The sequence below is a fragment of the Monodon monoceros genome, unplaced genomic scaffold, assembly GCF_005190385.1.
Source record: "Monodon monoceros isolate NGI ecotype Baffin Bay Population unplaced genomic scaffold, NGI_Narwhal_1 Super_Scaffold_20, whole genome shotgun sequence".
In the NCBI taxonomy this organism is placed as follows: Eukaryota; Metazoa; Chordata; class Mammalia; order Artiodactyla; family Monodontidae; genus Monodon; species Monodon monoceros.
This window is the reverse complement of record NW_021703777.1, coordinates 39,989,316-40,012,303: the sequence shown is the minus strand read 5'-3', so window position 1 is coordinate 40,012,303 and position 22,988 is coordinate 39,989,316. Positions and strand designations below refer to the sequence as shown.

The 22,988-nt window shown below is 39.2% G+C and overlaps 2 protein-coding genes and 1 long non-coding RNA gene across 18 annotated transcripts in view; 1 reads left to right on the top strand and 2 right to left on the bottom strand.

The window, feature by feature from the left end:
- SEC31A (SEC31 homolog A, COPII coat complex component) overlaps nt 1-6,461 on the bottom strand; it is a 64,018-nt gene extending 57,557 nt beyond the window's left edge. For 7 of the 12 annotated variants that reach the window (XM_029234915.1, XM_029234921.1, XM_029234922.1 and 4 more), the window contains exon 1: nt 6,360-6,461. The gene's annotated coding sequence lies outside the window, so the exon portion shown is untranslated. Of the gene's footprint in view, nt 1-6,032; nt 6,314-6,359 lie in introns of those variants that run through there. The other 5 variants (XM_029234917.1, XM_029234918.1, XM_029234920.1 and 2 more) reach the window with 4 other exon arrangements.
- Nucleotides 6,462-8,606: 2,145 nt separating this feature from the next.
- On the bottom strand, nt 8,607-16,421 carry LOC114903244. Of its 3 annotated transcripts, none has more exons than XR_003795665.1 (5): nt 15,671-16,421; nt 14,159-15,309; nt 13,513-13,586; nt 10,970-11,044; nt 8,607-9,331 (listed from the first exon to the last, which is right to left on the bottom strand). It is a non-coding gene; the product is annotated as an uncharacterized LOC114903244 (long non-coding RNA). The 3 variants fall into 3 exon arrangements; XR_003795666.1 differs by having other exon boundaries at nt 15,215-15,309; XR_003795664.1 differs by having other exon boundaries at nt 13,513-15,309.
- A 142-nt stretch (nt 16,422-16,563) lies between these two features.
- THAP9 (THAP domain containing 9) overlaps nt 16,564-22,988 on the top strand; it is a 20,883-nt gene continuing 14,458 nt past the window's right edge. The window contains exon 1 of one of the 3 annotated variants that reach the window (XM_029235786.1): nt 16,564-16,761. In XM_029235786.1, the coding sequence (XP_029091619.1) occupies nt 16,682-16,761 (80 nt within the window). In that variant the 5' untranslated portion in view covers nt 16,564-16,681. Of the gene's footprint in view, nt 16,762-21,988; nt 22,080-22,988 lie in introns of those variants that run through there. The other 2 variants (XM_029235788.1, XM_029235787.1) reach the window with 2 other exon arrangements.

The window sequence follows — 22,988 nt, the reverse complement described above, 5'->3', positions numbered from 1 at the left end:
TTACATTTTCCTATGATATTCCTTTATTTTATTTTTTTTACAATTTTCTATTTGTTTAGACTCAAACATAGACTCATGATTCTTTTATTCAATGTTATTATTTTTTAATATTTATTTATTTATTTGGCTGTGCCAGGTCTTAGTTGCAGCATGTGGGATCTTTGTTGCAGCATGGGGGATCTGTAGTTGTGGCACGCAGAATCTTTTTTTTAGTTGTGGCATGTGGGATCTAGTTCCCTGACCAGGGATGAAACCCGGGCCCCCTGCATTGGGAGCTCAGAGTCTTAACCACTGGACCACCAGAGAAGTTCCCCATAATTCTTTTAATTTGTGCTGTGTATGGTGATTAGTCCTTATTTATTAAGAATATTTGTGTTTTGTTTTCTCCTACCCTCCTTTTAAAAATTAACTTAGCTACTGATTTGCTTACTGAGTATTTACAAACAGCCAAATTTTGGATTTACTTATTCTACTTTTCTTGTTTTTGAATTCATTAATTTCTGCATTTATTTTTATTAATTCCTTCCTTGTACCTTCTTTTGGTTTACTTTGTTCTTTTTCTAACTTTTTAGTTAAATGCTTCACTTACCCATTTTTATTATTTCTTTAGGCTTTGAATTTTCTCTGCACACTGCTTTAACTGGATCCTATACATTACTAGTGTTTTCATCATTATGATCACCCATTTTACAATTTCCATTTGTATTCTCCATTGATACAACAGTTTGAATTTAATATCCAAGTGGAGGGGCCTTTATTTTTACTGCATTGTGATTTTTCTGTACTATTTCTTCTTTATGAAATTTATGTAAGTTTTCTTTGGGGCCTATGCAAGTTTTTGTGAATGTTCCAGAAGACCTAAAAAGAAGGGGTGCTCTGTTTTCAGAGTTCAATATATGTTAATCAAGTCTACCCTACTGACTTAATTGTTTAAGTCTTCTATATCCTTATTATTATTTTTTTCCCCACTTGATCTGTCCTGGATCAAGAACAGCAAATTAAAAGTATCCTGCTACTAGTGCATTTGTGCCTATTTCTCCTGGTATCTCCTAAAACTTGCTTTATGAAAGTTACTTTGTTATTCAGTACATAGTTACATATTTACATATTGAATACATAGGTAGACAGATATTCACAATGCTAAATGTTCACTGTCAAATACATATTTTAGCTTTACAGGGTATTTTTCATCTTAAATAATGCCTTTGGGCCTGAATTTCACTTTGTCTCATATTGAGATCAACAGCCTAGCTTTCTTTTTATTTGCCTTTATGTGTGCTCTTTGGCCTTTTCAACTTCTGAACCATTTTGTTTTCCCTGGCTATCTTGAATACAGTGAAAAAAAATCAGGTTTTGCTTAGTGATCCAATTTGAAAATTTTTTAATAGATTAGCTAATAAATGTATTTAAAATTTACTGATATGACAGAAATGGTTACTCTCATTTCTATCATAGTCTGCTATGTTTGGCTTTATAATGTTAAAAAATGTCTTTCACTGTTATCTATTTTTGTGTGTGTATTTTTAATTTTTTTGATAATTAGAGTGATTTGTATTTTTGTTCTAGTATATGTTTCTGGTTCCATCTTTGTTACTATAATTTTAAATAATTTCACTTAGTACTATTAATCCTCTATTTCTTTACACAGTTAACTACTATGAGCACTAACAAAATTAGCTTATATAATCTTACTGCCTCTCTTGCATCACACAGTTATAATCACAGTATTATCTTTCTCAGTGTTTACCTTTGTACTGCTAAATATGCTTATACTTCTACTAACTGATTTGTCAGCTTTAAATGATGTTCTTTGACTCCTAGCCATTATAGATTAGGCAATCCACAAACTTATTCTACATCCAATTTTCTTCTTACTTCCCAGTTCTCTTAATTTTTTACTTTTACGACCAATTCCTACATCATCAGATATTTAACATGTACATTTTATTCTTTCTTCCTTATTCCTACTTTTGTTTTAGCCTCAGGTCTATTGTAGTTAAATATACTCAATGTTCTCCAACAGTACTCTTGCCAGTTTTCTTACTCATCTCTGGAGGATGAAGTTCATCCTCTAACAGTTTCCTTAAGAGGGCCTTAGACTAAAAACATGCCCTGAGTCTTACATGTCCAAATTGTTTATACTTGATGAACATTTTACAGATAATAAAATGAAGGCACAGAAAGATTAAATAATTTGAAAACACTAGCAAGGGGCAGAGCCAAGATTTGAACTCAGAAGTTTAGCTCCAGAGTCCAAGCTCTTACTTGTTATTACAACAAGCTCAAGTATTCAATTTTAATCATAGAAGAAATATTAACATTTAGGAGAAATAATGAATGGCAAAGAAACTACAATGCATGATGAAATTAAGGGAAGAAGACATGTATTTTAGAAACAGCCTACTTTAGGCAAAAGTGGACAGAAGGTTGAATTACACAGCTTAGGGGCAGGGCCTCTGGAGTTAATCCTCAACTTGAATACTGGGTCTGTTACTTTTGACACCGTCGACACATCATTTGACCTCTCTGAGCCCCAATTCCCACCTACCTTTGTAAGGTGGGGTTAAGAGTGATTACCTTAGGGGATACTGTGAGGTTGAAATGAGATAATGTATTTTACAGAGGTCCAAACACAAATTAAAATGTGTTTTGTTTTGTTTGTTTGTTTGTTTTTTGCAGTACGCGGGCCTCTCACTGTTGTGGCCTCTCCCGTTGCAGAGCACAGGCTCCGGACGCGCAGGCTCAGCAGCCATGGCTCACAGGCCCAGCCGCTCCGCGGCATGTGGGATCTTCCCGGACCGGGGCATGAACCCGTGTGCCCTGCATTAGCAGGCGGACTCTCAACCACTGCGCCACCGGGGAAGCCCTAAAATGTGTTTTAATATGCTAACTACTTTAAAGATTATTACTATCATGAGATTAATCAAGGAAACTGCACATCTAGTTTCCTAAGATTATTGTGAAGAAAAAAAGGAAAAAAAAATCCCAATTTTCTAAGAAGTGAAAAAGAGGCCTATTTTCTTTATATGAAATGCCCTCTTTTTCTTCTCAGCCAATTGTCTTTAATAATAAGTTCAAATCCCAGGTCCTTCATGAAATCTGCCCTACTGGTCCAATCCACACTGATCTAAATAGTCTCTTAACTCTTTACATTAGTCTGTACCACGCTTCAAGCATCTTACAATAAAGTGTCTTATTTACCTTAATAAAACTTTTTAACATTCTATTAGTACATACTTTCCCATTGCCTGTTTTACCAACTGTCTTATATGTCATCTTGTCTCACCAAATCGACAAATACTGTCATTTTTTCAATCAAGTGTTACAGCTTTTACCCTTTTTGGACTCAAAATTGCTTAGCACAGACTGAGATACACAGTTTTGCTTGACTGATTTTGAATGTCTGTATTTATGGGAATACAAAAAGACTGATGAGCTAGAAAGACCAATTTCAAGTAAAATATTTAATTTTTAAATTCTTCACTGTTTAAAACTTAACTTATTTAAAAAATAGGGGAAAGTACTAAAGTGCCTTTAGAATAATTTCTAAAAGTGAAAACAAAATAGCTACATATATATAAAGTTTTTTAAAAACCAAATTGAATATAATTACAGTATCTTTAGGAGTAAAGATACAACAAGGGCTACTGAATTCATGAACACTTAGTTAATGTGTAACATTTACTGAGAGAGAGAGAGACGAATTCACAAGAACATAAAATGGTTAAGTAGGAATTCAAAGCATTTATAAAGTCTATTTCTTGGCCTTAGTACTCAATGTTCCACCAGAAGCAGTTCCACTTATGAACCTGTAATGAACATAAGGCTTAAATACCGTTGTTTAAAAAAACATCAAATCACTCTACTACAAATAGCCTAGAACTACATTAAGCGGTCTGAATCTAATTAGACAAGAATACCATAAACTACATATCATTCTCAAAACTATTAAGAATACTATGGAAATACAGCTTCATCTAGATACATGTGTATTTCCTCTTAAAAATGACCATTTAGTTGTAACTAGTTTTCTTGAAAATATGAAGAAAGAAGTCTTAGATTAAAACGTGTATTTCCCAAGTGAGACTTGCTTTAAAAACTTTGTGTAATTTTTTTCAATATTGTATGTGATTAGAATTCATGCTATGTAGATTTGTTTCATTCAAGACTATTTTACACAGAACATAGTTGTGAAAATATTAAAAGAAAATTGTGAGGACAATGGTTTGTTTACATATACCCCCTATAAGACAACATCTATAGCACAGCAGTTAAAAGTATGGAGACTAGAGCCGACATCCTTGGTTTAAATCCCAGCTTCACCATGTCCTAGCTCTGACTTTAAGCATGTAACTTTATCTATGTGTGTCATGGCTAACCATTTGGTAAAATAACTGTAATAAAAGTACACCATAGGTTTGTTGTGAGAATTCACAGAGAACAGTCCCTGGCACCTGGTCAATCAATGATTGTAAATGGCAGCTAATACAAAAGTCACAATTTAAAATGTTTACCCCAGTGAATCTTCAAAAGAATACATCTACTGAAGAAAATATATGATCCAGAAAACTTTTATTTATTCATCCAAGTTTGTCTCCACAGCAATTGTGTGCAGTTAAGTGAAAACTTTTCTTTCTGCATTTTCTAAACGCTAATTTTGTGAAGCAACACTAAAACCCAACAGTACTATTCTCTAAAAAAATACCAACCTTACAAAGCTACATATAGAGCTGACCTAAACCAGAAAGTAAAGAGTGCAAGAGGTAACAGAACTGGAAACTCTGACTCCTAAACCAGGAATATAATCCCTAGCTGCCACTGTCTTTAGTAAAAATCCATCTTGTGTGGGCAAAATACCTCATTATGGGTGGGCACATTTGTTCTAGAGAATGTGTTTAATGTTATTGATGTTCTAGGCTCATCTCACTCAACAAAAACCAAATCAAATAAGCAACTGTGCACTGGTGAACTAAATGGAGTCACACTTATCTGCAGTCTTAATAAAACTTTCTGAGCTGAAATTAACTTATTTAAGAATGACAACACTTCTAAAGACAATTGAAAAATCAATTTAATAATATCAACTTACAAGAATCTTTAATTTGGGATTTGTAAACCTCCCGAAAATATACAGAAAATCCTATCCGTGTGTATATGTGCATTTTTTTAGGAAGATGATCCAATGGTTTCATCAGATCCTTAAAAGAGTGGAATCCCAAAAGGTTGAGAATCATTGCTCTTTACAGTCTACAAAAATTTCTTTCCGTTCTTATGCTATTAGTTTCAGAAAAGAACTTACTTATATACAATTAAGGAATATAATTGTAAATCCACTCAAAATCTCACATTTCCTAAGTAAACTTAGATGTGTGTAACAGAAATTCACAACAACAAAAACAGTTCAACTTATCCAAAAGTTCTTAGAGTCTACGAAACTTTCCCAGAGCTGTAATTAAGGGACAATGAGAAACCAGGAGCACAGAAGAACCACTAAGAAAAGGTAAGTAAACTTTAGCCAACTCTAGAACAATCGTTATGTACTGAAAACTTAAGACAGCATGAAACAAGGACGAGGCTCATAATTACTGATTAAATAGAGTTACAGTTGCCCAGAAAGACAATCAAATTTCAGTTTTCTGTGGTTAGAAAGACAGTTTAGGAGGAAGGATTTGTCACCATCAATGCAACTTCAGAATGACCTAGGTAAAATTAGTTCCTTGCGCTCACGGAAAAGTTTATAATGCTCGTAAGCCCAGGCAGTATTACCCCGTAATTTAACCTCGTATAATAGTAACTTATTAGCAAAAACATACGACACTCAATGATACTTCCTTCGAGGTATAGGCTGCGACCGGCGACTACTGCCCTTAAAATAATCCAGTCCTGGTTAAATGACAACAGCCTATAGTTAAAACCTACGAACATTTAAATCTGGCAACAGTTCAAACAGCAACAAAAAAATCCCAGCTAAACTAAAGTCAACCAAAGTAATCCTGAGGTTTGTTTCCTTCCCTCGCCCTTGGGGACCGCACCTCTTTGTGCACAAGGATCTGAAGGTCTCCTAACCTCAGACGCCAGCTACGGGCGCCGGCAGGACACCCTGTCGCAAGTCTCAGGGGCGCCTCTGCTCAGCAGTGGAAACGTCGGCGGATGCGGACCGGGCGATCTCCAAAGCAGCCGTGACGCCAGGCGTTGACCCGCCGGGCCCGAAACGAAGACCCGGGCGCGCCTCCACCAGAGGCCGGGCCGCAGGCTGGCGGCGACCAGCGGAGACCGAGGCCGGGATACCAGCGTTGGCCCAGGCTCTCCCTGAAGGGCCAGGGCCCTCAAAGAGGAAAGAAGGGGACAGGCGGACACACCTGGCGGGGACCCCCGGCGACCAGTTCCTACAGTAGCGCCGCGCTCGTCGGACTCTCCCAGCATTCGCTGCCGCCCCTCCTCCTGCCCAGGGCCACCTCCACGTTCCGCTCCAACGTGGCAGCCGCAACCCCGCCCAGCCGGCTGTCCGACGCTTCCGGGAGCGACGCCTTGCCCCGCCCGCCCCGGCGCGCGGCCGGCCACGGCACTTCCGGGAGCGATGGTGGAGGGGGCTCGCTCCCGCGCCGCGCGCGCCCCCGTGAGGTTAAGGATCGGTTCTCGGAGGTGGCGTGCGGTGGCGGCCAGGACGACGCGAAAAAGAAAAATCCTGCTGGGCGTAGCTGCCTAGCGGAAGAAGGGCCTCGGCCCGCAGGAACGCCACGTAGCACTGGTCCTGTGAAACGTCAGCAGCCCCCGCGACACTGCCAACGCGACCAGCCACCGAAAATCGGGCTGCAAGGGCCTTATTGCAACAACTGTAACTGTGACTGGGCTCTTAAAATTGCTTACTTGGTTCTACGGCATTGCTTACTGAGACTTCTTTAAAACCAAACGGATCTGTTTATACCCAAAGGCTGTTGTGGACGTACTTGATTTGTTACTCTAAAGAGGCATACTGGGGTAAATAAGGTATTCCAGTTAGTACCCTGCGGTACTATTTGAGATCTGTTAGCATTTGCCTTCAGTCACTAACTATACTAGTTTCACCAGAGCCTGGCATCTAATTAGTGCGTTGCCTGGATGTTGTTTCTAGTTTACGGAGGAATTATTTCACAGCGAACAAATAAAGCCAGAGGAAAATCACTTGCTAAAGTACAGAACCTGTATAGTTCTCTTCCCATTACACCAGTCAAGGGTCTTTTCTAAACACCTTCACTGGAAGTAGTATCTCTTTTGCACACACAAAGCAAAATATAGCAAACTTATTTAAGACAGTAGGCACATTTGTACTCACTGTACTCCTTCCAACACCCTTTTAGCATTTTATACTTCTGGTTCCGTTTAAAAAGCAAATTTATTTATGTAGGGCTGAAGTAGACCTGCTCAAGAGTCTTAGGATAGAGTTGCTAATTTCTAGAATTCTAAAAAGCCTTCCATTTTTACTTACGGCTGCAAGGACTAGTTTACCTAAAAAGGTGTCAGTAAAAATCCCTGACTTAAAAGTGGGACCATCATTTGAGTCAAGTGAAAAGAAACGTTGAATTTCCTACTGCCCCATTCCCCAAAGATCCCCCACCCTACTACCTGTAAGTGTGCAATGGTATGGAAAAGTATTCATAAGAACAACTTTCTCAAAACTCAATGACGCAAGCAGTGGTTACATTCTTTGGTATACAATCGTACAGTTCAATTACATGTCCCTATTGCATAAATCAAACTGCAAACCTCTCCACCCCGGAACCCCCTTTTTGTAGACCCTTGTGAGCTAAGAATGGCAAAAGAAAAATGTTTCATGAGAAAATTACATGAAATTCAAATTTTTGTATCCACAAAGTTTTATTAGAACAGAGCCATGCTAAATGGTTTGTTATTGTCTATGGCTGTTTTTGGTGCTACAAGGGCAAACGAGTATTTGCTAGAGACTATATGGCCCGCAAAGCCTAAAATATTTACTATATGGCCCTTTACAGTAAAGTTTGCCAACCCCTATTCTATTAGACAGGATTTTACCTACAAATGGATTAATGCTCAAAGTCCAAATGAGACATTTAGTATTATAAATTTTTATTTCAAAGACTTGATGTAGTAGCATACAAAGACAATGTGAAAAATGTCAATTATAATATATATGGTTATAAGGCTAAAATATAGTGGTTTCTCAACTTGATGTATTTATATCTGGTTGAATACAAAGACTCCTTAGCTTGTTTTAAATGCAGGCGGTTCTGGCTTTGACTATGCAAGCTGAAACTCTGCAAAGTCTTACTCTATGGGATTAACAATCTATGATTATTCTGTAACCTTAAAATTTGCCAAAACATTAAAAACCCTCTTGGTGTTGGTTATAAATGTAACATAGTAAAATTAATATTTAAAACACTAGGAACTTTGGGAATTCCCTGGCGGTCCAGTGGTTAGGACTTGGTGCTTTCACTGCTGGAACTTGGATTGAATCCCTGGTAGGGGAACTGAGGTCCAACAAGCCATGCAGCGCAGCCAAAAAACAAAAAAAAACCCAAAACCCCAAAACCGAACAACCCCCCCAAACAAACAAAACCCCAAAACAAACCACTAGAAACACTGAAAATTATAATGTTTTATTTCTTTATAAAAAATGTATCAAGTAGTTTGAAAAGTGCTTGCTTTCTTCACATTATATGACTTATAACATGGAGTGTGCATCTTATCTCTGCCTTGGCAAACTGTCATACTCCTTTCTAAGTTTGAATCAGCTTCCAAAATTTTATACTTTGTGCTGTCAATGTCATGAAACATCTCTGAAAGTTCCTTCAATGTGAAGTTTTTCAACAGTATGACTTCTGAGACACGTTCATCCTTTACAACTGCTTTACTCACGTAAAACTTTATATTTGCCTTCACTACGTTCTGCCTCCTGCATATCTAGAACTATTTCTTGAATGGCACCAGTGTCAACATTCCCAGGATCATATTTATCTTCTAACTCCATTTACATCCCATCCAAATCCTGCAGTTTTTTGCATAGTACAGCCTCTCACTACTGTGCAAAGCAAGGACTGCCTGTAATTCTTGGAATCTTGAGTGCAAATTTCACAGTAGCATCCTTATCTGAGCTTGTAGCTTCACCAGGTAGCTTAACATTAATCAATTCATGTTGACTTCTGAAACAATGAAACCAGCCTTCACTGGCAGTAAATACATGTCCTTGTAATTACCATTTTCCTTCAATGCAGCAACTAACTTCAATGCCAAACTGACTGGGATTTGTTTTTGATTACAGTCCTCAATCCAAAGAAGTAAATGCTCCATTTCAACCATCAGCGGCTTTCTGTTCCTAGTACAATTTAAACGAAAAGATGTTGAAGCAACTTTACATTGTTTTTGTATTCATCAGACTTTTAAAATGTGGCTTGTACTGTAGCTTTATGTAGGCCTAGGTCTCATCCTATCTTTGCTTTGCTGTGGCCATTTTCAAATCTAACCACATCTAATTTCACTTCCAGTATTATCACTTTTCATTTCTTTGCTATTCTGTCATATTTGTTGACCAATTCCCTCTTCTGATTTTCTATTTTTGCAAAATCTCACATGGGTTTATCCCTAGGAGACAAGGAGGCAACACAACTATATGCTTTACTATCTGTGTGTAACTAATAGATGTTCAGTGACCAATCACCAAGACTTTGAAAGAAGTGATGTAACTGTTACTGTTCATGATGCACATCTTTTCTTTGCATAATGATTTTGCAATAAAGAGCCAGTAGCAAAGTTTATGCAATAATTCAGTTAATACTGTGACAACTAAAAGTTCAGCTGTGTTGTTGTGGGACAGGTGTTGTTTAACTACATCGTGAAAACTGATATTCACGCATGGTGAAATGGTGCAAAGTAAGGACTACCTGTATCTAAAAAGAAAAACTATTGGTAGTTAACAAAACAGTCAACTTTTAACCCAATTTAGTTAACTACTAGCCAAGCCAAATCCTAGATCAAATAAAAACTTCAGTTTTTCTCAAAAGAATGTTAATTCCAAGACTCTGAATTACTCATTGGAGCTAGAAGAATGTTTGGAAGTAATATAATATAGAATTCTTCAAATAAGGATTTGTAGACAGTCCAAAGACATCCTTTTGTGAATTTAGGCCCCCTTCCCTCATTTCAATAATCTTTAGGTCTGCAAAAGAGTAAAGTTCTGGACAACCATACTGCTGTCCAGATTGTAAAACTTTACAATCATCACAAGGCACAAGGCACAAAATTTACTGGATAGCAGCCAGTACTATGTTTACTTCTGCAAAACAGTAGCATCCACCCTGTTAATGTTTAAATTTTGTTTTCGAATGCATTGATTTTGTAAATCTTTTCATTAAGGGCAATAAACAAAGTTTATATCAACTTTAAGAAATAGAAAATTAACTTAAATCAACATTGAGTATTCACAAAAATTTTCCCGCTTTATATTCCTCCAATTTGAAAAACACCCCAAGATTACACGCCTGATTAACGACAGATTAATCTGGTATTAGATTTGAGATTCTTAGCTTCTGACCACTGGCCTATCTGCTATTCTTGAAGAAAGCTAAAGTTATAGGATGGTCATCCACTGGCACACCAAACAATTACGTACAGAATATCCAATAATTCAGCAAATTTAAATCCCAGAGCATATGATCTCTAATTCAGGGCCTGAAAGAATTGTATTATTTTTAAGAAAAGATGACTGTCAAGGTTAAAAGTCCTACCCCCACCCACCCAACTGCCTATGCTGTATCAAATCTATTGATTTGGAAAATTATATTATTTTTGAAATAGTATTTGTTATCTTTGAAAGCTGAAAAAATAAGGAAAAATTGTAATTGAATATGATATCCACATTATGCTCAATATATAATGAATACAATATCCAATTTTTTGCTCAGATTTGATTTTTTGTCTTCTTTTGTCAAAACTGAAAAGTTTATAAACCTCTTACCTTATATAAATCTTCGAATTCCTGATAAATCGGACAAATGGTGTTCTCTAAGAAAAACACCCTTCAATTTTATTCCTAAAATGAAAAACATTTATAGGCAAGTCAATGTACAAAAACATTTTATCTATAAGCCTCATGATTTTTTTTCATTATGTCCTCATCCACATACATTAATCACAACAAATCATGATGTGAACAGCAGTGGAAAAGTTTAATCATTGGACATTTATACTTTCTTCTTATTTTCAACTTAAGCTCTAGCCTTAAAGTTTTTATTGCTTAGCTCCTTTTAAAAAATACGTAATAAATGCACATTTCTATAGTTTTAAATTCTCTCACATGGAACAGATAAGACCTCCAATTTTACTATGATTGGAAAAAACCCATAACAAAGATAATTTCAAGCATATCATTTACTACTTTGCACAGGTTACCTTATGCTAACTTGGAGGTGTCGTCTTCTCAAGATCAAGCCTGATATGGGAAGGGTAACTATACCTTAATACATTCCCAAACTGGTTATGCCTTGCTTTATATGTAATGTTTTTGTTATCAGACAAGGTTTCCAATGATCAGAAGCACTAAAGCTTTAAAGGAAAAGGGGGAAAGTTGTCTCTGTTAACAAAGAACTTTTAAGCAGTAATAATGGGAAAAGACTCAAAAGATTACAAATCTCAGGAACTAATTAGAATTCTGCCAATTTGGAACATTCTGACTTCTTGACAAGGTCTGTTTTGCTCATTAAGAGGGACAGAGCCCATGGTGGGGGAGAAAGTAGCAGAAAGAAAAGAAAGTATACTCACCCTATTGGATAAAAATCAAGCTTTGGGGGAAAAGGGCAAACTGCTCTAAGTCTGCTGCTGCATATTTGTATCTTTACTCCATACTATGTCAAATATTTGTGTAACTGCCTATAAGTAACTGGACTACATTCCTTGAAAAACTCTAAACAGAAATGTCAACTCCTCCAAGTCAATCTGAACCCCAAGCAAAATAATAGAGGAAGGGGACACACAATTTCTATCTATAGTCTAGTGTCACCAGCTTCTCTAACCGCCTCCACCTAGGAGGAATTGGGAGAGGGGAAATGGGTCCGAGAAAAACAATATTTAATCAAGGCAGAAGATCCTGACTATAAACTGAACTTTCTTCTTTGGCTCCGGACACGCAGGCTCAGAGGCCATGGCTCACGGGCCTAGCTGCCCTGCGGCACGTGGGATCTTCGCAGACCGGGGCACGAACCCGTGTCCCCTGCATCGGCAGGCGGACTCGCAACCACTGCGCCACCAGGGAAGCCCTGAACTTTCTTATAAACTCCTTAGATATTTTCCAAAATGAATGTAGCACCACTTAAGTAGTTTATATATACATAGGCGAGAAAGAAACCATGCACCATAGCAAAGAGAGCACTCATTTGGATCATATGCTCTCATACTTCATCTGACTTGAGGGTCAAATATTAAATCTCTTGATTTAATAAACTGAAACAGTTTTTTTAAAAAAGTATTTAACTAAAGTGTGGCAGTCAACCTCCAAGATGGTCTCCAATGATCCTACACCTCTTGGCAGTCACACCTTTGTATAGTGTCCATCTATACCATACCAGGACCAACAGGATAGGGTCCTGTTGGTGTTTTGTCACTTTCAAGACTATTGAAAGACAACCTTCTATCTTGGCTTTTCTCTCTTGGACGAGTGTCCGAAAGCCAGCTATCATGCGGTAAAGACACTCAGGCAGCCCATGGAGAGGTTCACATGGTGAAGAAGAACTGAAGCCTTTAGCCAACAGCCATCAGGGAACACAGGCTTGCCAACTGAGACAGTTTGGAAGCTGCTGTCTCTCTTCTACCTCCTCTCCCCAATGTTCCGTAAGTGTTTGTTGTTTTAAACTGCCAAATATTGAGTAATTTGTTACACAGCAATAAACAACTAACACAGAAGGTCACAATCCATATCTAAAAACTAAAACGCACAACTTATAAATTAGCTGAAAAGGTCTAAAATTCTTGGGAAAGGATCAGGTTCAGAACTGTCTTTATATTTAATCACCAATAATTTCAAGACCCCAAGGCTTTCTGAAGCAGAAAAAACCCCAGAGAATTAAAAGGATGAAAAATTCAGCAAGAATATGTCAGTCACTAGAAATACATTTTATTATATCAAGATGACAAATAAATGTAAAACTAGCTAAAAATCTGACAAAAAGGTAGGTATTCAATAAGAATGATACCAATCCTAGAAGGCAAAAAGTCTATTTACTTTCATAGGGTTGTTGAGAGAAATAAATGTTTAAAACAAAAACAAAAAACTGTGTGTATAATACACTTAGTACAATGTCTTACATGTAACCACTCAATAAGCATTAGCTGTTACTATTTTTTCCCCCAAGTAACCAATTAATGAGATTCTATACCATAAAACAGAAAATTAGATTTCACTCAAGGCTTTATAAATCCATTTTTTACTTGGACAATCCTCCCCTTCCAATTCACTGCTTTCGTTCCAGGAATACTTAATACATTAAAAAAAGAAAGATATACTACCTCCCCTGCATATTTCTAGTAATTATCTTCCAAGACCCAGGAATCTTTTCCCAACGTCTCCAAGAATATAATTCCTGAAAAGAGATATTTTATTTTAAATTATATCTGCACTGGTCAATGCTTTTGACAAATAACATCTTTAATACAGCTGACATATCCTCATTTACATATGCAGTAATCACAACAGTTCATTATGTGAACAGCAGTAAAAAAGTTTAATCATTGGATATGAAGTTATCAAAGGAAGCAAAGATGTAATCAAATGATTAAATTGAGAACTTCAATGTCACCAGTAAAACAATAAAAAATAGCAACAAAAAGCATGTAAAACTTATAAGCAAATGTAAAAATACATAAATACAACTCAAAATCAATGATTCCATTTATAAGGGACTGCATACTTCCCTAGCCAAAAGTACACTAAAAATACCAAGAGCAGCGACCCCTTGTGGCTTCTGTAAAGTAAGTGGGTTATTTTCATTTAGCAGGTCTACAGTTCTGCAACATAGCAGTTTTCTATAATTCATCTGTAATTAATAATTAGAAGAATATTGTCAGAATAATGTGTGAGCCATATTATCAGGAAACAATGCAGCAGAAACACATGTATCTATTTGCGCGCCAGGGATTGAAAACACAAATTCACCTTAGACATTGTCTCTGCACTCAAGGAGCATCCTCTAGCAAGTTTCTTACAAACTTTGAGTCCTTAAAAAAGGGCAACCGCCACAATGATACCACTTCACACCCATGAGAATGTGGAGAAACTGGAACCCTTGCCCATCGCTCGTGGGAATGTAAAATGGCAGCCACTTTGGAAAAAGTCTGGCATTTCCTCAAAAAGTTAAACATGAGTTAGCATAAGACCCAGCAATTCCACCCTTAGGCATATACTCAAGAGGAATGAAAACACATGCCCCGACACAAACTCGTACACTACTGTTCATGGCAGCATTATTTGTAACAGCCCCCAAAGGAAAACAACCTGAATGGACACATAAAATGTGGTATATATTCATATAATGGTATATTTTTTGGCAATAAAAAGAAATGAAGTGCTGGTACTACAACATAAATAAACCTTAAAAATATTCCAAGTGAAAGAAGCCAGTCACAAAAGACTAATTTCTGATTCCATTTATATGAAATATCCAGAATAGGCAAATCTACACAGACGAAGATTAGTGGTTTCCAGGGACTGGGGGAGGGAAAATGTAAGCAGTGACTGCTAATGAAAAGGGAGTCTCTTTTGGGGGTGATGAAAATGTTCTAAAATTGATTGTGGTGATGGGGGCACAACTCATGATACACTAAGACCCATCGAATTGTGCACTTTAAATGGGTTAATTGTATGGCATATGCATTATATCTCAATAAAACTCTTGCCAAAAAAAATAAGGCAACCAATTTTTAATTGAAAACTTATTTATTTCTATTTACCCTTATTCAGGTCTTAATTGGTTGAGTGCTAGAAAAGCTTCTAATAGTCTAACCAGCTGACAGTGATTTAAATCCAGGTCCTACCCTTTGCACATCTTACAGCCAAGTTAAGTACATCCCCCATGAACCAATTTCCCCCATTCATGTACTATCCTTAGACCTTGTGATTTTTAACAAAACTACATAAGCAAAAGCTATGTTAATTTCATTCAAATAAGATATAAGCATATTATAATGGAAAGCAATCGTGAATAAGTAATACCTTGAGATGAATCTTTTTGGCTAGAGTCTGGATAAAGTAAACAAAAAGGGAAAAAAAACAATCTTGCTTGGAAATGTTTGACTCATTCTTGCCAGCTGGAGATAGAAACAAAAAAGTTAGGAACATTTCTGTTTCCTAAAATAGGCCTCCACAGTTAAGCAGGAAAGATGCCACTTAATATATACTAAGGACCTCTTCAAAGATACAAAATAAAAACTATGTCCTACCTTGGCCCCATTTTGTTTCCTCTATGAAAACTTAAATCTTATACTGTAAACATAAAGAGCTTAACGAAGACATCGTTCTAAGATCTTCTCACCCTGAAAGCTATCCAGGATGCCCCACACCCCAACCAAAACCATTTCATTGGCCCTCTCTCCTGCCCCTCCTAGCACTGCTATTGATGAGTCCAAACTAGACCGTGCGCTTACCCCCAAACCCTGAGGACCTTCTTACCTTATTCCCTTCTTAATTCCCCCATTGCGGCAAAGGATCTTGCAGGAAAGAGTCAGCTGAATTGAAAGTCGACTTATCTTGGTATTACATTCTCATTCAAGCTCCTCTGAGGTCACATACCTAACAGTCAACCATACCAATAGCTCCTACATTATCTCTGCATCAGAGAACTACAAAATAAAAGGCAAGGGGCTTCCCTGGTGGCACAGTGGTTAAGAATCCACCTGCCAATACAGGAGACATGGGTTTGAGCCCTGGTCCGGGAAGATCCCACATGCCCTGGAGCAGCTAAGCCCGTGCGCCACAGCTACTGAAGCCCACGCACCTAGAGCCCGCGCTCTGCAAGGAAGAGTAGCCCCCCACCCTCTACAACTAGAGAAAGCCTGCGCGCAGCAACTAAGACCCAATGCAGCCAAAAATAAATAAATAAATTTATAAAAAAATAAAATGCAAGGAAATGACATGCCTCCCAGTAAATCATTTATTCGGGGTCCAATTTTGTCTTCAATATTTCTAAGGCGCTGCGTTTACCCCCTCCCTCCTGTCCCTCCCGTCACATCCTCCCGTCACTTTCAGAGCTCGCACCTGGAGACCCATCGGCATGCTACTGGATTCGCCTCAGCTTTGGTCCTGCCTCTCCCCTTCGCATTCTCTCGCTGAGACTCACAAGCAGCGCGATGGCACTGGATTTAACCAGAGAGCACGGACGAAAAGGAGCCCATGCCAGCTAAATCCAGTAACCACCCTCCAATAAGCGGGGAGGGGCGGCCCAATGCGCGTCTTAATGCCCCTGGCCTTTCCGATTGGCTGCTGCGACACGACGTGGTCTGTGATTGGCCACGGAGACTACCGCAGGGCCCCCGGAGAGAAAGGGTGGGAACCCTGCGCCTTAAGAGCCCGCTTTTCTCGACAAATAAAGGTCATAGCCACAGTGTCTGCAGGCGGAGCTAACTTTATCGGGATTCATGCTGTCGCGGGAACACCGACGGTGGAGCCCCACGTAGCAAGAAGATGACCCGAAGTTGCTCGGCGGTGGGCTGCAGCACCCGGGATACCGTGCTGAGCCGGGAGCGCGGCCTCTCCTTCCACCAGTGCGTGAGAGCAGCCTCCGCGCTAGTTCCCAGCACGGCGAGGCGGGAGGCAGGGCAGCCTGGGACGGGTCGGGTGGGGCGCCATGCCATCGGCGTGGCGTGGCGTGGCGTGACGTGCGTAGGGTGGGGGCGGGGGAGGGAATTGGGCAACTTGGAGGGCTAACGCTTTTCCTCGTCTTCCTGCTCAGTGTTTGCTTCCAAAGTGCTTGCTTTCTCCATTAGCTTTTAGCAGGGGTTACTCGAAAGGAGTCTTGCTTCCTTTCGGGAGACCGGAAGGGAAGGCAGTTTAGAAGAACTGCTGAAGGCGTGCGCTTTCATTAGAGTGTGTGGCTTGCTCAGGAGCATGAGTACAGATCAGTTTGTTATGGAACTGAACTGGAGTCCCCTTTCCCACCGCGCAGGAAAGCCACTTTACTGACTCCAGGTTGTAGTGAAGGAAAGTCCAGTGGTGATTGCAGGGTGCCAAGCAAGGAGAATGGGCAGCCGGTGCTGATGGCTTTTAGGACTTTTAAAAGCAACATTTGGGGTGAGGGCTGCAGGAATTTGGGGTGAGGGATGCAGGGTGCATGACATTCTGATTGAATGGGGGGTGAGGTAACAGTCTGGTGTTTAGAGAATGTGAATCATTGGCCTTATGGTTCTAGCCAGTCTGAGGTCTAAGTACTTGTGGTCAGCAGGTAGTCACCATCCTCCACCAGGTTGAGGGGTTAGTTTTTGCAGAACTACCCAAAGATATGCCATCAGATTGTTTTGTATATCCCTTGAGGAGGAACTAGGACTCTATTTATCACTGAACTATTGTTCAGGCTATCTGGCTTAACTGCTTCCCCCCTACCCCCTACCCATTCCCTAACTCCCCTAACTTCCCTAATTACTCGTTGCTTGGGTCCGCTCTTTGGAACTCAGGGAAGGCCTAGGAGACTGAATTTTTTTGGGTTTTGTTTGTTTGTTTTTTTGACACAAAATGGGAGACACAGAGGGCTTTTGTACCCAGGAGGGCCCTGAAGGGACCTACTCAGTTTCAGATTTTCACCAGTACTGTCATTACCAGTTGTTCAGTATCATTAGCCCAGCTCTGCAAGCCTGGTCCGACTCTGGCTGTAACTGGTTATGCAACGAAATTATATTTGGCACAAGAGGGGCTTATTTTCAGACCGATCTAATTTGAACCCACATCTGTGGTGTAGTCTAGTAAAGGTCATTGAGATCAATGAGAAGTGGAAAAGTGCATAGAATAGATACACACAGACAAAAAGAAATGTACAGTGTTTTTTTAAAGTGGTAGCCTATTAAGGCAATATGAGGGGTAGAAAGTCAAACCCCTGACAAAGGACTTTTATGAAAAAATCAAAAAGAGCTGTGTGGGACAAGTGGTATTTGAGTTGGACCTTGAACCTTACCTAGATTGGAGAGTGGGGCGGAAGGAAGATAGCATTTAAATAGGAATAACATGGAAAAATATAAAGGGATGGAAAGTGAAGATGTAATGTAGAAGAGTGGGAAAAGTAACTTGGAGACAAATTATCTAAAAAAATTTAACATGTCAAGTTAAGTAGTTTCAACTATATATGGTAGGCCATTTTGTAGTATTGCTTAGTTTAAGTAGGGCTGCTTCCTCCACCTAAGCTGTTATAATTGTATCCTTTCTTCTCTGGGATTTGTTTCCATCAATTAGTTCCTGTTCTCTTTTTATTGTAAATTGCTCTACTGGTTACTTGCCTAAAAACACTGAACATGTTCACATGACTTCCACTTTTAAACACAGACACATAGACTCTTGAACCTTTGTGCACCTCTACACTACCCTCCCCTTCCATTTATAACCAAGTTCCTCAAAACAGAAGCATACACCTATTTCCCTAAGTCCTGTTGCCTTTTCACCCTACTGTAGCCAGATGTCTATCACCACTATAATGAAACAGCACTAACTGAGGGTCATTGGTAATCTTGCCAAATCTAAATAAGCGCTTGTAAATCTTTCTCTTGACCTCTTTTAACTTTCAGTCATATCGACCCCTCCTTGAAACTCTCATCTCCCATGGCTGTACTGACACTCTCTCCCTCGTTCTCTCCCTTTTCTTTAATTTCTTTCTCAACTTTTTGCTGCCCTGTTTTTCCTGTGCCTTTTTCTTAGTTTCTTTAAATAGGGAAGAACTGGCTTATTGCTTTTATTTGTTTTATATGTTGAGAACCACAGTAAGACCTGCTTAATTAAAAAAAAAAGTGATGCATTTATTACAGTAGTCTGCTATGATTCTTCCAGCCTGATTTCTTCCCCATTCATTCCATTTTCTAGATTTCTGGAAATGATTTTCCTAAAAATGCAAATTTTATCATGCTGGTTCCCTGAAGGAAGGATTTTAATCCCTTGGGTTCTTCAGTGCCTACAAGGTAGAGTCCAGGCTCCTCTGTGAATCCTTTCCTCATACACCTCTCTAACAATCTGAAATATATTTCTATTATTTTATAATCCATATGTGCGGAATTAAACACACGGAATCGTCTTCCTGACACCTAGGAAGTTGTAAGCAAGGCAGGAAAGAATAGAGACAGGAAAAGGAGTTAGAATACTATGGTGTTAGTTCTGTTGACAAGGTAATCTGCTGATCTGAAGTAAGGGCTCAGCAAAAAGGTAATCTGAGAAGGAGAGAATTAGTCAACTTGCTGTTGCCTGAAGCCTCCATCTTCAAGCTATGTGATTCTGGAGCTCTTTCCATAAAAAACAAAATAAAACAAAAACAAAGAACCTGAATACATGCCTCTGATATATGGATAGTAATAATTTATAAATTTATATATGAAGTGATATACTAATATATATTATGAAACACAAAAATTAGAAGATGGGGCAAAGAGTTATAAAAATGAATTCTAATAATTTCTTCAACTCTCAATAGATGAGTGTAGACTTCTGTGGTGGCCATTGACCTGAAGGATGGATCGAAAGCTTATGTAAGGCATACAAGACCTTTTGTGATCTGACCTCTAGCTACCTCCCATCTATAACTACTCCCAGCTACCTCTGCATTCTCCTTTCAAGCCTCTGAATTAGTTTACTTTTCCAAGCTTTATCAACCAGAAAGTTCCAAGTAATCATTTCATACCTCTGTGTCTTTTGCATCTGCTTGGAGTGGCCACTCTGCATGGCAAACTCCTATTGACTCTTCAGCTCTAGCTCAGATATTATGTCCTCTGAAGCCTTTCCCAGCATCCCCAGCACCATCACCACAGTCGTGAAAGAGGTTGTAAGGACATAAGCAAGGCGCTGTGGTTGAAAAGCCTGAATCAAAATGACTCACAAGTGTGGAAACTGTTACTATGAGAATATTGGTGCTCTGTCAAACACATAAATGGCTAAATACAAAGTGGGACTGGCAAGTTAAAATTTAAAGCGTCCCTTTGATTCATTCCCTTTTTGTAGGTATAAAAAGATTAAGAAATTCAATTTATTTCATAACCAAGGAATTTATGCATGATCATTTGGAAGAGTTTTTGCCTTAATTGTTGTAATGACTTCTATTTTTAAACTTTTATTTATACATAACAAACACCTATTACCCATCACTAGGAATAAGCAGATGTTAACATGTTTGCTTTTGTTCTGTTTAGAAGAGACTTAAGTTATAGGTATAGTTGAAGCCTTGCCCCTCAATCATTTCTCTCCCTCCCTAGATGTAACCACAGTAGAATTGGTTTTGTTAGCCACTTTTCTGGAAAATATTTGATGTGCAGGATACAAGAAGTAAATCTCTGCTAATAGTATAAAAAAGACATAGTCGATAGGAGGAAGAAAATGGATTCTGTATTACAGTGTAAGCCATTTCATTACTGTGTATATGAGATGGTGATGGGTTTGGGATTTTTCTTCTGCCAGAGGTGGTTTTAGACTAGGGAGACATGAATTCCAGTTTTAATTGACTATTTACTGGTAGCTAAACTTGGCTGCTCCAGTCTTGGTTTCATCTTCTGTAAAAGGATAAAAACCTGTCTTGCAGAGTTTTTTAAGACCAAAACTAAGTCTTTAAAATATATGTATAGCACAAGGTAAATGCTTTAAAAGTGGTATTAATTGTTAATACCAATTTAATTTTGTCCAGAACTCAAATTAGTCAGTCATGCTGGTTAGACTGCAGTATTTACCAACCCTTTTCATGTCTTTTTGAAAATTGGAAATATTTCTTTAATACTTTGGGGCACACCTACAAAGCAGTTTGGGACTAGCTTGATGTAACTACTTCAAGGGCTCCAGGTGGCCCAGGCCCACCCCATGGGCTGAGGGCATTGATAACTGTCCTCAGCAGGCATGCCAGCTGGGAAGCTTTGCATCAGAGAATCAGGCTGCTAATGTAACTTGGTGGACTAGTCAACTTTTGATGGTCCCTTGCATGGTTAGAGACTACACCCAGTCTAGAAGTGTGGCCTCACAAACACGTGCCATCAGTTAAGAGAAGAGTCCAGTGAACAGAGAAAGGTGTGCCTCATCTTTATTGGAAAAATAATTCCCTGTACATTCTCTCTTGATCAAGTAGCATCATCTTCCTGGAACAATAAAATAAAAAGTTCCGAAAGTGGAATTAGTTGTTCCTAAGAAAGAACAAACCTTGGATAGTACTTTACCATTTACAAAGTGCTTTTGAACGCATCTGTATCCTCAGGTACTCTTACTATAGCCCTGGAGGAGGCTGACAGATTGAGAGATGTATCTAATACTACATGGCTAGTAAAAGGGAATTGAGACTTAGAGGTTTACCAATTCAGTGTTCTTTCTCAAGGCGATTGAGAGAGTATCTCATAATTAAGTTTTATCATAACTCATATCATTTCCCTAACAAGTAGCTAAGGAAATTAAAATTTTCACCAGTTTCCGTTCTAACAACTATGTGTTTTAAAGCCTGAGTTAAAATATATAAAAGTCATAGGCTACCTATAGATCTATCTCCAAAATAAATCAAAGAAGAGGGTGCAGGGAATTCCTGGTAGTCCAGTGGTTAGGACTCCGTGCTTTCACTGCTGAGGGGCCGGGTTCAGTCGCCGGTTGGGGAACTAACATCCCACAAGCCACGCAGCATGGCCCAGAAAAAGGAAAGAGAAGAGGGGACAAATTTCTGAGGGTCAGGAATTGAGGAGTGGATAAGGTGGGTGTTACGGAGTATCTCATAAGATTGCAGTCAAAATGTTAGCCAAGACTGCAGTCATTTGAAGCCTTGACGGAGACTGAAGGATCTACTTTCAGAAAGGCTCCCTCACATGGCCTTTGGCTGGAGAATTCAAGTTTCTTGCCAAGTGGACTCTCCATAGGGATCCTTATGACATGGCAGGTAACTTCCCCCAGAGAAAAACCATTCAACAGAGAGAGCAAGGATAGATTCTCAGTGCTTTTTATGATCTTGTTTAATGCCCACTATCACGTCTGTGTTTTTATATTCCTTAGAAGCAAATTACTAACCCCAGCCCACACTCAAGGGGAGGGGAATTAGGTTCCACTCCTTGAAAGGAGGAGTACTGAAGAATTTGTGGACATCGTCTAAAATTGACATAGGGCTTCCCTGGTGGTGCAGTGGTTAAGAATCCACCTGCCAGTGCAGGGGACATGGGTTTGAGCCCTGGGCCGGGGAGATCCCACATGCCACGGAACAACTAAGCCCGTGCGCCACAACTTCTGAGCCTACGCTCTAGAGCCCACGAGCCACAACTACTGAAGCCCATGCGCCTAGAGCCTGTGCTCCACAACAAGAGAAGCCACTGCAATGAGAAGTCCGCACCCCGCCACAAAGAGTAGCCCCTGCTCACCGCAACTGGAGAAAGCCCGCGCGCAGAAACAAAGACCCCATGCAGCCAAAAATAAATAAATAATTAAAAAAGAAATTGACACAGGAAAGGAAAGACACACATATTAAATTTGAGCAGATTCTGTTAAGTGTAGGCTATGAAGATAGAATGTGCAGGGTGTTTAATAGGAGAATTGTCCACATACAAATTGAAACAGATGAGATCACTTAGATATTAGCTTTTGGATTTAAATTTATTTTATTTCAATAAATTTAAAAAAGCACGCGGGCTTTCTCTAGTTGTGGCGAGCGGGTCTACTTTTCGTTGCAGTGCGTGGGCTTCTCATTGCGGTGGCTTCTCGTTGAGGAGGCTTCTCGTTGCGGAGGCTTCTCCTTGCGGAGGCTTCTCCTTGCGGAGGCTTCTCCTTGCGGAGCACGGGCTCCAAGCGTGCGGAGGCT